Source organism: Salminus brasiliensis, chromosome 11, assembly GCF_030463535.1.
Source record: "Salminus brasiliensis chromosome 11, fSalBra1.hap2, whole genome shotgun sequence".
NCBI classification, from domain to species: Eukaryota; Metazoa; Chordata; class Actinopteri; order Characiformes; family Bryconidae; genus Salminus; species Salminus brasiliensis.
The window spans coordinates 39,922,110-39,937,109 of record NC_132888.1 but is presented as its reverse complement, the minus strand read 5'-3'; the positions used below and the strand labels follow the sequence as shown (position 1 = coordinate 39,937,109).

At 44.7% G+C, this 15,000-nt stretch overlaps 1 protein-coding gene across 1 annotated transcript in view; it reads right to left on the bottom strand.

The window, feature by feature from the left end:
• LOC140565074 (solute carrier family 12 member 9) overlaps positions 1-15,000 on the bottom strand; it is a 44,780-nt gene that overhangs the window by 6,503 nt on the left and 23,277 nt on the right. Inside the window, exons 8-9 of the mRNA XM_072690872.1 lie at positions 12,020-12,144; positions 6-198 (exon numbers count right to left, since the gene is read on the bottom strand). Of these exons, the coding sequence (XP_072546973.1) occupies positions 6-198; positions 12,020-12,144 (318 nt within the window). The remainder of the gene's footprint in view (positions 1-5; positions 199-12,019; positions 12,145-15,000) is intronic.

The following is a 15,000-nucleotide window of genomic DNA, read 5'->3' as shown; positions in this document are numbered from 1 at the left end:
TGTACCTGGTGGAATATGAGCGCCTGGCTGATGTATCCCCAGCTGCTGGTGGGGCAGAGGTAGTGGATGATCAGCAGCAGTAGGAGCATGAAGACGATGCTGGCGGAGGCGTAGATCGGGTTGATCAGGAACATCATCACCGCGCAGCCCACGATCCCCAGCACACACGTGTGCCACGTGAAGTACCTGAAGGTGGGCCTGAGAGAGGGAGAGGACGGACAGGGGGTTCAGACAAAGCTCCGGCCTGGTACCGGTCATCGCTAGGGAGGGTCAGGTGATTTTACAGCTTCTCCTATAGGTAGCTGCCAAACACTCTGACCCCAACTGACCCTATCTGACCCTAACTGACTCTAACACTAACTGACTCTAACTGACCTTAACTGACTAACACTAACTGACTCTAACTGACCTTAACTGACTCTAACACTAACTGACTAACACTAACTGACTCTAACTGACCTTAACTGACTAACACTAACTGACTCTAACTGACCTTAACTGACTCTAACACTAACTGACTAACACTAACTGACTCTAACTGACCTTAACTGACTCTAACACTAACTGACTAACACTAACTGACTCTAACTGACCTTAACTGACTCTGACCCTAACTGACCTTAACTGACCCTAACTGACCTTAACTGACCCTAACTGACCTTAACTGACCCTAACTGACTCTAACTGACACTCTTATTTCTGGAGGTCATGCTGAGGTCTGGACCAACAGAACTTTCAGACAGAACTGCTGGTAGGACAGACAGGAAACCCTGTCTGACATATAGACAGACAGACAGACAGGCAGAGAGAAAGTCAGACAAGTAGACAGACAGAAAAACAGATATATATACAGACAGAAAGACGGAGAAGTAGTCAGACAGACAGGCAAACAGACAGACAGATGCATATACAAAAAGTCAGACAAGTAGACAGACAGACAGACAAACAGACAGACAGACAGACAGACAGATAGGTAGATAGATAGATAGATAGATAGATAGATAGATAGACAGAAAGATACAGACAGATGGATAGACAGACAGAAAGATACACACACAGATAGATAGATAGACAGATAGATAGACAGACAGATAGATAGATAAGCAGACAGACAGGCAGAGAGACAGACAGAATGACAAAAGCTTCACACACTTAAGTAGAAAAGTTTTAATGGACTCAAACATCTACACAAAAACACCAGCACAATTAACTTCTAACCCACACACACACACACACACACACACACACACACACACACACACACACACCTCTCCGGTGTATCGGAGTGAACGCGAGTGTTGTGGCAATCATTAGGTGAGTGTAAATGGGTTCGGGGTCAAAGCAATTAAATCATAAACAGAAACAAGTAAACAAAGCCGCGCTCGTGTTTAAAGGTGTGTGTGTGTGTGTGTGTGTGTGTGAGAGATCTGGCGACGTGCTACACAGTGTCCCTCCAGATGTGCAGATGTGTGTGTGTGTGTGTGTGTAATTACAGCGAGGCAGTAATGAGTGCTGGTGGTGCTCAGGGCGTGACGTCAGTGTGGAGGACGGGGCTGATCACACCGCTACAGGAAATCACTGTATATTTATATATATTAAAATTCAAATTATTCCCAAAATCAAAGGTTTTAATGCTGAGCCAAGGTAGAAGTTGATTAATCAATAAAGGTCCTTCCTCTTTGTTTATACAGTAAAAAATCATGCTGTAAAAAACTCATTTTATTAATAAACATAGTATTTATATTAGCATTTTCTTTATTTAATTTGTTTGACTTTTAATTTGATATTTTTAAAATAAAATAATACTGTAAAATGAACCAAATAAAGAAATGAAATAAATAATAACATGAATTAAATTATACAGTTAAACATGTATTTTATGGTAGTGTGTGTATATACATACATATATATATATATAAAATAGATTTTAAATGCAATTGTATTAATTTTATGAATATTTTTACATTTTGTTAATAATACTGTTACAACTGCCCAATTTTAAAATGAACCTTAAGGTAAAAGTATGCCAATTTAATGACAAAAAATACAAAATTAATTTAAATAAAAATAAAATACATAAAGTCATATAAACATAATCCATTAAATTTATCAATTTATCATCTAATGTTTAGTGCATAACATGGCTATAGTTTTACTAATTAAACATTTATTTATTTTAGCATTTAATTAATGTAATATATATTTAATGTTGTATTTTTACATTTTAATAAATAATACTGCCACAACTGCTCAATTAGAAAAAAATGACAAATAGTAAAAATATACCAATGTAATGTAACGATGCTACTGCATTTGTTATATATAATAAAAAATAATAATAACAAAAATAATACTAAATAAGGAAAGTACTACATTTAAATAATTGAATATTTAAGACGTATGTTAGCAGCAAATACTGTAAATAAACTCAAGTTTATTTGATTTATAATATAAACTGTAATTTTGTTGTTCAACTGTTATTAAACCATGTTTTTTTTACAGGTTCTTAAGTTCACAGATTTCTCATTAAAATGCAGGTGAACTTTTTATTACATTAATTAAAAAATACTGTTTATTTGTTGGCTTAGTTTCAAGCGTTTGGTAAACGAACCAGAGATAAACCTTGTTTTTGTTTGGGTGTTTTTTTGCTGTATTTTCCGCGGTTTGGTGGGCGGGGTGAAGTGGGAGGAGAACGGTTGGAGCTGAACTGTGTTTTTATGTTTTAATGACCAGGTTTTTCAGCAGCTGCTACAGTTTACAGTAAGCTGCCACATTCACACTCAGCCGACTTTGGGCTGAACTGTTCATGAACAGCTGGAGCTGGAAACCCAGTGAAGGTGCTGAGCAGCAGGTCATGCAGGTCAGCTGTACAGACGCATCGCTCCTGGACCAATAATAATAATAATAATAATAATAATAATAATAATAATAATAATAATAATGTGAATGACTGGATTATTATTATTATTAATCATTTCTGCTGTCCTCAATGTACAGTTGGAACCACAACCATTACATCATCCTAATGAGCAGCTCGTTAAAGGTTCATTAGTGGAATGTGTGTTCTCCTTAATGTGCTTCAGCCAATCAGGTGTGGTGTTGGTCTGAACAGCTCTGTTTGGCAGAAGGTTCATAAATCTGAAGGGAGAAATTCTGTAAATATTATTTAGGCTTTAGGTATTTAGTTATTCATGTAATAATAAACTACATCATTAAGACCATAATGCAGTTCACCATAATTATCTCATATTTACTGCAGTTAATTAACTGAACTGGACTCGATTATGAAGGATATTGTGAACACAGATGTGTGTGTGTGTGTGTGTCCAAGGTTAAGGCTAAGTGTTTAATGTAGGTGTGTTCTATATCTATATGTACTATATCCCATATGTATTATACACATGTAAGTATCTACATGTAATAGTAATATATAATATCCCATATGTATTATTTTCACTATCTATTATATACACAGTTATCTATATGTAATACTATATCATCCCATATGTATCATATACATGTAATATATATCATGTATTATATACATATAAGTATCTATATGTAATACTATATCATACGATATGTATTATGTACATGGAATACACACATATACATATATATATATATATATATAATATATAATACATATGTATATAATGTATTATATACATGTAATATATGTATATATATCTCCCATGTGTGTTATATACATATAAGTTTCTATATGTAATAGTAATATATAATATCCCATTTCCAGTATTACCTACATATATACATGTAATACTACACTCCATATGTATTATTTACATACAAATATCCATATATAATATCTGTATATAATACATAGGGGATATATTACTATTACATACAGAGAACTTGGTGTATATGATATATATGGAACATGTATATAATACATATAATAATAGATACATGTATCTAAATTTTATAATAATAAAACCCATATATATTATGTGTGTGTGTGTCTATATCTAATAACAATCATTTAAACATGACCATGCTTTCCAACTATGCAACAAACACACACACACACACACACACACACACACACACCCCAGCTGAAACTTTCTCTCCCTGTGTCTGCTCTGAGCCTTTCTCGCTCGCTCATTGCCTCGTCTTCAGAGGAGAGAGAGCAATTATACTAAAAGCCATCAGATCAGCCCTCTCTCTTACTGTATGTCTCTCTCTCTCTCTCTCTCTCTCTCTGTCTCTCTCTCTCTCTCAGAACTGTGCCTTTGAGTGATGTCATCTTGCTGATGTCAGCAAAACAAACTTCCATAGCGGCCAAAATGACCTACAAAACACACACACACACACACACACACACACACACACACACACACACTCTTTCAAAAGTATGACTATATATAAATATATTCTCTCACACACACACACTCTCACAAACTCATACTTATACACACACTTACTGACCCCGAGACACACACACACACACACACACACACACACACACACACACACACACACAGGACTGTGGCTTATTTAAGTGTTACAGCGTCTCATTACAGCCAATAAATTCCACTTAAGAACAATTAATCAATTTAATCGCTTCCCTCACTTCAATCAACCAATCAGCTTCTGAGCACCACACTAGCCGCAGTAGCCGCAGTAGCCGCGCTAGCCGCTACCCTGGTGGAAACGAGAGGCTCTGGCGGCCGAACGCAGAGATCATAGAAAAGCAATTATACAATATGACCTTTCTCTCTGACTCGCCCCCCCCCCTCTCTCCTCATTGATCTCTCTCTGATGAGCTGTTAATTGTGATTGATGAGTCAGCCTTGTTACGGTCCTCCACACACACACACACACACACACACACACACACACACACACACACACACACACACACACTCTCTATCCCAATTTAAAGTCATTCAGTTCTGATTGTGAGCTTTTCTGCAACATCGTCCAAAAGCAGCTTTCAGAAACGCAGGTGTGACCCCCTGACGAGCGCCGCCGAGAGAGCTGTCCGGAAAACGCCGAGCGGATCCAGCTTCAGAACCGTCCCAAGAGCGATAAGAGAAGACACTGAGAGGAACCTCAAAGGAGAACCTTCCCAAGAGCATCTAAAATGACCACTCAGGGGGACCAAGGCTCAAAATGAGGAGAACCTTCTTAAGTCTAAGACAGAGAAGACACTGAGAGGAACCAAGGTTTAAAAGGAGAACCTTTCCAAGAACGATAACAGACCCTTCCTTAGAGCAGTAGGAGAAAACACTGGGAAGAACCAAAGACACAAAAGGAGAACCTCCCTCAGAGCATATGAAATGACCATTGGGGGGAACCAAGACCCAAAAGGCAACAAGTTCCTATTAGCATTAAGAAGAACCACTGAGAGGAACCAAAACTCAAAAAGAGAACCTTCCCAAGAACGATGAAAACCTTTCAAAGAGCAGTCGGAGAAAACACTCCAAGGCTAAGACCATATGAAATGACCACTGAGGAGAACCAAGGTTCAAAAAGAGGAGAACCTTCCTAAGAACGATGAGAACCTTTCAAAGAGCAGTTGGAGAAAACACTGAGAGGAACCAAAGACACAAAAGGAGAACCTCCCTCAGAGGAACCAAGGCCCAAAAGAAGAACCTTCACTAAGAGCAGGAAAAGAACATGTTGAGAGGAACCAAGGTTTAAAAGAAGAACCTCCCTCAGATCATATGAAAAGACCACTGAGGGGAACCAAGATCCAAAAGGAGAACCTTCCTAAGAGCAGTAAGAGAAACCGTTGAGAGGAACCAAGACTGGACCTTAAAAACAATCCGAAAACAAAGGAGGAACCACTGAAGAACCGAGGCCAAAGAGGAAACCGTTCTAAAGGCACGAGGAGAAACCATCGAGACGAATGAAGCAACCTAATCCGGACACACCGGAGTCCACCGTGGTTAGGATGCTGGGGTCGGGGGTCTTCAAGTAGGTCTAAGCACGTACGTCCGTTATGGCCTGTGGAGGACTGCCGCCTTATGCTACGCTATGCTAGATCAATGGCCTCCTCCCAACGTCCTCCAGGCTTTAGAGCCCTGTTCCCCAGACTCCAGACATCCATAACCCTTTTTAATCCGTCGTCCCCTCCCCGCCCAGTCCATCTCAAGCTCTCGGCGTCCCTGCGCAGCACAGAGGAGCCTATAAAAAAGCCCTGCATCAACTCCGCTGAGTGCACTCCGGCCCATTCAGCCGTCTGCATTCAGTCCAGTGCGGCCCGACTCAACCTCATTGCACCTCCTCAATCAGTCATCGGGCTCGGCCCCAGCGCAGCCCCGGATAGAAACAATAGAAACAGCGTGTAATGTATTCTGGAGAGGCCTCGAGCCGCCAGCTGCCATCAGGACACAGGCAGCACGTCTTCGGGAAAGCAGGGGAGCTGCCATCGCTTCGGCATTCACCACCCCACCTCATCATCCCCATCAACTCCCCAACTCATCCCGCCCAAAGTAAAGTACTGGATGGAGCTCCACCACCACCACCACCACCATCATTCCAGAGAACTGCTGCACAGCTCCTCAATGCTGGGGGGCTTTATACACACCCCTCTACTAGCCCACGCCTGGCACCTGGTTCGAGTTTATTGATGGGCTCCTTAGAGTCCTATTCTATTGGCAGTCCTTCCCCACCGAGTCCCACAGGGTTCTATTCCGGGGCCTAGGGTCACTTATGGCGGCGTGGAAGTCACATCCGGGGCCTTAGGGGGTTCAAGTAGCTGAATGCGTTCATTCATAGAAGGCATGTCCACAAACTTTTGGACACGGTGTGCATGTCCCAAACTACATCCGCAGGTCGTTCGGGTGCCGATCGACTTCCGGAGTTCGGAAGCAACGTTCCCCTCGCAGCACCTAAAACTTTGTCCAAAAGTTTGTGGACACCCATTCGAATGAATGCATTAACTTTAACCCCATTTTTAGCGCTGGATGTGTGGACTCCTGACCTTAGCGGTGACCCGGTAGCGCCCCTAAACACCCGCGAAAGCGCAGTGCGTGGGTGTTTACGCGGGAATCGGAGGTGCCCTTCAACAGCGCTGAAACCAACAGCTGCAAAGGCAGCTGTTAGTCCGTAGTAGAGAAAACCCTCGATAACACACACAACCACACCCCCCGTATCAGCGCTTCATTTCCCATCAGACCCCAAGAGCCCCCTCGAGCGCTCACACGCACACACACACTTACACACACACACACAATCCTTTTAATGCAACAAAGCCCAGCCAAGTCTACCCCAAAGGACAACTCTGGGAAACCAAAGCCATTTGCTGATAAAACAGCAGCCAAGAAAAATCCCACTACACACACACACACACACACACACACACACACACACATATATATACAAATGCATAATCCACCTCTTTTTAAAACTCCGTTCAATCGCGACACACTTGCAAACCGCCCTCTCCTTTGCCCGATTCCCCATCGATTGCACACACACATACACACACACACACACACACACACACACACACAAAACACTCGCTCCATTATAATCCCCCCACCGGCCTGTTGATGGCAGGTTTGGGTGGTTTCTGCTAAATTAGCTATGTTAATCACAGTGTGCGTCTCCGGAGACCCCGACGCTAAATGGCTTTTAATTCCTCCCGCGCAGACACAACAACAACAACAAAACAACAACAACAACAGCAACAGCGCCGACGTGCCCCCCACCCCCGCCGCCGGCCCACTGACAAGTGGGGGAATTAGGCGGCACCAGCCCCTCCCGCTGCAGCCGCACTTCCAACCAATCCAATCGGTTTCGGATTCGGAGCCAGCGTAAACTTTGACGCGAGCCCACCGGAAACGTGACCCACGCCCTCAGCCCTCAGCCCTCAGCCCAGCAGCTCCTTCTCAAGTCCCGTAATGACGTCAGCACGTGTGGGATTACGGAGGACCGTCACAGCAGACCAGGCTTGTGTCTGAAGCGTAATGAAGGCTGCCTACTGAGGCAGTATTCCGAGGCAGGAAGGCAGCGAGTGTATGCAAGTGTCCGAAGTGAACGTGACTATAAAATGTTGCCTGCTAGGAAGTGTGGAGGCGGCCCTCACTGCTTTACGAGTCCGAGTCAAGTCTCAAACATCTGGAGTGAGAGTTTTAGTTAAGTCTTGAAGTCTTGAGTCTCTGTGGTGGGAGTCCAAGTCCAGTCTGGAGGTGAGTCTCGAGTTTCTCAAATGTAAATCCGAGTCAAGTCCAAAGCATCTGGAATGTGAATCCGAGTCAAGTTCAAAGCATCTGGAGTGTGAGTCTTAGTTGAGTCTTGAGTCTCTGGAGTGCGAGTCCAAGGTGAGTCCCAAGCATCTGGAATGCGAGTCTTAGTTGAGTCTTGAGTCTCTGGAGTGCGAGTCTGAGTCCAGTCTTGACTTGAGAGTTTCTGGAATGTGAATCCGAGTCAAGTCCCAAGCATCTGGAATGCGAGTCCAAGTCGAGTCTCAAGCCTCTGGAATGCGAGTCCAAGTCGAGTCTCAAGCCTCTGAAATGCGAGTCCAAGTCGAGTCTCAAGCCTCTGGAATGCGAGTCCAAGTCGAGTCTCAAGCCTCTGGAATGCGAGTCCAAGTCGAGTCTTGAGTCTCTGGAGTGTGAGTCCGAGTCCAGTCTCGAGGTAAGCCTTGAGCTTCTGGAACGCGAGTCAGAGTGGAGTCTTAAGCCTCTGGAACGTGAATCCGAGTCGAGTCCTAAGCATCTTGAATCCATGGAGTCCAAGTCCAGCTTCGAGCTGAGTCTTGAGTTTCTAGGGTATGAGTCCGAGTCCAGTCTCAGCTCTCTAGGTTGCTGGTCTCTGAGCTGAGAGTCAAGTCTCGAGTCTCTGGGTGAGTCAGGTCTCGAGTCCAGTGATTTGGAGCTGTACTGAACCTGAGCTTCCTGAGAACACTCACTGCCATCAGTCATGGTCCTGTTCAGAGCGTTCAGCAGCTGAGAGGAGCTAAGGGCTCTATTCCCAGGAGCACACGTTATGACCAGGGGTGCCCAAACCTTTGCAACCGACCGATCAGCTGACCTCTGCTCTCCTGGAGCCGAGCTCACCGTGCTTAGCCTACAGTCTGAAATCACCCCCTTCCTGTTCTCTCACAATCACGCCGGGAAGGACCCTCACTGATTGGATTACAGACTGTCAAGGTGACCCAAATCAAGGGAAACGTTTCTAATAAAGTGGCCAGCGAGTGGAAGCACAAGGTAGTAGATGTTTCTAATAAAGTGGCCAGCGAGTGGAAGCACAAGGCAGTAGGTGTTTCTAATAAAGTGGCCAGCGAGTGGAAGCACAAGGTAGTAGGTGTTTCTAATAAAGTGGCCAGTGAGTGGAAGCACAAGGTATTAGGTGTTTCTAATAAAGTGGCCAGCGAGTGGAAGCACAAGGTAGTAGTAGGTGTTTCTAATAAAGTGGCCAGTGAGTGGAAGCACAAGGTAGTAGGTGTTTCTAATAAAGTGGCCAGTGAGCGGAAGCACAAGGTATTAGGTGTTTCTAATAAAGTGGCCAGCGAGTGGAAGCACAAGGCAGTAGGTGTTTCTAATAAAGTGGCCAGCGAGTGGAAGCACAAGGTAGTAGGTGTTTCTAATAAAGTGGCCAGCGAGTGGAAGCACAAGGTAGTAGTAGGTGTTTCTAATAAAGTGGCCAGCGAGTGGAAGCACAAGGCAGTAGGTGTTTCTAATAAAGTGGCCAGTGAGTGGAAGCACAAGGTAGTAGGTGTTTCTAATAATGTGGCCAGCGAGTGGAAGCACAAGGTAGTAGTAGGTGTTTCTAATAAAGTGGCCAGTGAGTGGAAGCACAAGGTATTAGGTGTTTCTAATAAAGTGGCCAGCGAGTGGAAGCACAAGGCAGTAGGTGTTTCTAATAAAGTGGCCAGCGAGTGGAAGCACAAGGTAGTAGGTGTTTCTAATAAAGTGGCCAGCGAGTGGAAGCACAAGGTAGTAGTAGGTGTTTCTAATAAAGTGGCCAGTGAGTGGAAGCACAAGGTAGTAGGTGTTTCTAATAAAGTGGCCAGTGAGTGGAAGCACAAGGTAGTAGTAGGTGTTTCTAATAAAGTGACCAGTGAGTGGAAGCACAAGGTAGTAGGTGTTTCTAATAAAGTGGCCAGTGACTGGAAGCACAAGGTAGTAGGTGTTTCTAATAAAGTGGCCAGTATAGTACAGTTAGTAACACTATTGCCCTCTAGGTGGCAAATAAGCTTGATCCTCTGCCCATCTAAGCAAAGTCTGTTTGTAAGGTTTACTTTTTATTAAATTATTTTAAATGATTTTTAATTATGATAATATTTAATATTTTGGGATCCATTTGCATAAAACTTGTAGACGTTGTTGTTGTTGAAGTTCAACATCTTCCGCCAACATCTATTATAAATGAGGCCAGTCTAAGAGCACTGCCCATCACTTGTGCTCCAGAATGGACTAATGAAAAGTGCTTGGACCCCGAGAATCACCACTTGCAATGCTTTCATAGCAGTTATGACAGTCCACAGAAATTCAATATTAGCTGCTTGTTTAGGCTGCCAGCATTGATCAGTTATATACATTAATCTTTCCTTCAAACCATTCATCTTTCCTTCGCTGCTCATAAATCATGGCTTTTCTCCAGATTTCGGTTATTTTGGACGAGATTTTAAATTTCTTCGTTTTTACGGTGAAGGTGTGCAGGTGCTCAGCTATGCTGTACACCTTTCTTTTGTAGTAAACTTTATTGAATTTGATATTAACAAAATGCGTACATTTAAGCTCAGTAAATCTACATAGATCTTTCATACAGTAATATTTAACATAATTAAAATGTTTTTGTTATTTAAATAAAAATACACATCTTTAAAAGCAAAAAAAGTCTGTCTGTGCTTAATGGGTACATTTATTCTCCAAATATGATAACACTGATTAAAGATGTTGCTTTTCTTTAAATGACCTTGAAGGGGACGTGAACCTAACAGGTACATGAGCTTGAAGGGGACGTGAACCTAATGGGTACGTGAACCAGGGGCAGTGGTGGCTCAGCGGTTAGAGCGCCGGGATATCGATAACAGGGTTGTGGGTTCGATTCCCGGGCTCGGCAAGCTGCCACTGTTGGGCCCTTGAGCAAGGCCCTTTACCCTCTCTGCTCCCCGGGCGCTGGAGTTGGCTGCCCACCGCTCTGGGTGTGTGTGTGTACTCACTGCCCCTAACACGTGTGTGTGTGTGAGTGTGTGTTCACTACCAGATGGGTTAAATGCGGAGGACACATTTCGCTGTACAGTCCACACTGTACAGTGACGAATACGTGCACCTTTGCACCTTTATCCTTAACCTAACGGGTTACGTGAGCTTGAAGGGGACGTGAACCTAACAGGTACGTGAGCTTGACGGGTATGTGACCTTGGCGGGTATGTAAACCTAACAGGTACGTGAGCTTGACGGGTATGTAAACCTAACAGGTACATGAGCTTGAAGGGGACGTGAACCTAATGGGTACATGAGCTTGACGGGTATGTGACCTTGGCGGGTACAGGAACCTAACAGGTACATGAGCTTGACGGGTATGTGACCTTGGCGGGTACAGGAACCTAACAGGTACATGAGCTTGACGGGTATGTGACCTTGGCGGGTACGTGAACCTAACAGGTACGTGAGCTTGAAGGGGACGTGAACCTAATGGGTACGTGAACCTAACAGGTAAGTGAGCTTGACGGGTATGTGACCTTGACGGGTACGTGAACCTAACAGGTACGTGAGCTTGACGGGTATGTGACCTTGACGGGTACGTGAACCTAACAGGTACGTGAGCTTGAAGGGGACGTGAACCTAATGGGTACGTGAACCTAACAGGTAAGTGAGCTTGACGGGTATGTGACCTTGACGGGTACGTGAACCTAACAGGTACGTGAGCTTGACGGGTATGTGACCTTGACGGGTACGTGAACCTAACAGGTACGTGAGCTTGGCGGGGACGTGAACCTGACGGGTACTGACCCCCGGCATGCGGAGGGCAGTGCATGTGCTCCTGCGGTACTGTCGGGCTGTATGGGAGGTTAGAAGGTCAGATTTGTGGAGTTTACCTGAAGTTGGGTGCAGAGGCCCATTCCAAAGCCAGGCAGGCCAGGTCCACTGCGGCGTAAACCAGCAGGAAGAATATGGTCACTATAGCGGCTATAGTGTTCAGTTTACCTGAGAACAGCACCAACTGTAGAGAGAGAGAGAGAGAGAGAGAGAGAGAGAGAGAGACAGAGAGAGAGAGAGAGAGAGAGAGAGAGACAGAGAGAGACAGAGAGAGAGAGAGAGAGAGAGAGGGAGGGAGAAAGGGAGAGAGAGCTTAGTGGTGAGTGAGTAATTAATTAAATGGCTAAGTTGCTGGGCTGCAGTCACAGGGAGTTCAAAGTGACCTACAGAACTCTCTCTCTCTCTCACACACACACACACACACACTCTCTCTCTCTTTTCTATAAGTCGTACTTTATTTCGGTTTCTTTCTCTCTCTCTCTCTCTCTCAGACACACCTCAGCTCTCCCTCGGGTCTGCATCTCTCTCTCTCTGAACTCTCTCAGTTGCACTCGGTCAGTGTAATTAAGGAATTGGCTGAGTATCATGCCTGACATTTCCCTGCCATTTCATTATCTGTAAGGCAGCAAACAGCAGCAGAAAGAGGCGAGGAAAGAAAGGAACGCCGCTCTCCCACCAGCGTTCCGGGGCTGCCGGCGTCGGAGGAGTCACGTGAAGCCTTCATCCTTCGCAGTCATGTGAATTCCACGGATTACCACCAAACCACCGCGGGAATGCTGGATTGATGCTATTCAGACTCGGACCTGCTAGAACCACCTTCAACTACCAGCCTCCCGACCCATTCTTCTTGTAGGTGCGGTCCAGCTCCTTCAGGCTGGTTGGACGACGCCTGCGTGCTGCCCTGCCCCTGGCCCCCAAGACCTATTGCGACCTATCGGATTAGGATCGGATCACTCAAACCACAGTCCGAGGTGGTTTGAGTCCGAGGTAGCTGCCGGAAGTCTCCCAAAGCAGGACAGTGTTGATGGGAACCGTTGTTTACAGGGAATGATTTGCATGTCGGTGTTGGAATGTAAAATCTGATCTCATCTGCTCACACTGGGAATGATGCAGAATAACAGAATCCGATCAAAGCAGATTCAGATCCGGTCCTGAAACAAAGCGCCTACAGGTTCTCAACCGGCCTGAGATCTGGACCTTGCTCTGGCTTCTGTATGTGACACCATCCATCCATCCTTCCATCCTTCATCCCTCCATGTGTCCTTCAGGCCTTGTTGAGGAAAAAAGTAAACGGACAACATGATGCTCCCACCCCCATGCTTCACAGTTTGCTGAGGAATGGCCAGTGTTAGGTTAGCACCACACATTGCACATTGCGTTTCCTCAACTGACCACAAAACCTTGTCCCAAGTCCTTCCAGACGGGCTTTCATCTTCAGTAATGGCTTCCTATGACAATCCTCTGAACAGGTCAGCTGAATGGAGAGCTCTGGACCTGAACCTTCAGTCCAGCCTCAGCCGCCGAACTCTGTAGCACCTTCAAAGAGACTGGTGGCCCAAATCTGATGGAGCTTTCTTTACTCTAGCTAGACAGAGGTCGCTTTTAGGGTTCCTCTGCAAAAGCAAGGGTGCTACAATGGGTCCTCTGAAAGTCCCAGTTTTGGTTCCATTAATTTGAACCTTTAAAGGGTTTAAAAGAGGTCAGTGTGAAGGTTCCTCACCAATGTTAAGGTTCTTCACATTGTCCTATTCAGTCTACAGCACTGACAGGCTCCCCCTTAGGTTGCTGATGGCTGATGGCTCAATGGTGCTACTAAAAACAGTGCTCCAATGGGTTCTTTGAGAGACGCCGTAAGGAAAAAAAATCAATGTAAGATCTTTATTTATTTACCTCTATTTTTAAGAGCGTATATATACGACCATGACATCTCAGAGAACCATTGCAACGCTTCTGCGGCTCTCTGCCTGGGTAAAGGGTTCTTGGCTTTAGAGGAAAACCATCTGCAGACATTACGGCGGAGCGTGAGATACATCGGTGGAAAAGAAATCCCAGTAAAAAGGGCCTTTGGGATATGGAGCCTTGAATACACCTGACACAGCTCGCTGGACACTTACGAAGCCCATCATGATCTGGATCAGGAGTGGGGAAAGCTCTGCTCTGCTCTGCTCTGCACTGCTCTGCACTGCACGCCACATCGGCTCCAAAGCACTGAGACTGAGAACCTGCTGATGGTGTTCTGATTTTTTTTTTTTTTCTTCAGGGGAAAATCCACCTCTGAACGGTTGAGAACGGTTAGTATTCAGCAGGCGTGCAGCAGGTGGAGGGGTTCACGCTCAAACACACACACACACACACACACACACACACACACTGCCACGCAGCCAGAGGGGCTTATTTTGAAAAGACAGTGGCAGACGTCATGTACCCTGGAGGAAGCGAGTGCAGCTGGCGTGTAGCAGGCGAAGTCTTTAACCCTAAAGCCGCACAAATAAAAAAAATAAAAAAATAATAATAATAATAAAAGACCACCATCAGTCCCATTTCCCAGATTGTGCCACATTTTGGCCTTAATTTAGTCCCTTAGCTAGGACTAAGGCTAGCCAAGCTTACTCTGAGACACTACCTGCCAGTAACGTTGAGCTGCGAGTGTGGTCCTCCATTGACTTTAGCCTAAAACAGGTGAAGGTAGGGCTGGGCGATATGCTACGAACACTACATCACAATATGTTAATCACAACATATGTAATCTCCTGTACTGAATACAGTGATTTCTACTCAACATCTGCTGCTCTTCATGTAATGAACCCTTCAGTCTTATCACACTGTTAGTCAGTGTTTATTAAGCACAGTATCCTCAACATGCTTAGAAAAGCTTACTGTTCTCACCATAACAATTTATCACGATACGATAAAATATCGGAATATTGCCCAGCTCTGGGTGAAGGGCGTCAAACGTTGGCCTTCATTTCCCAGTGTTTAACCCTAACCCTACCATCTGAATGTCAGTTGAGCATCTACAATGAACCATCCAAGTAAGGCG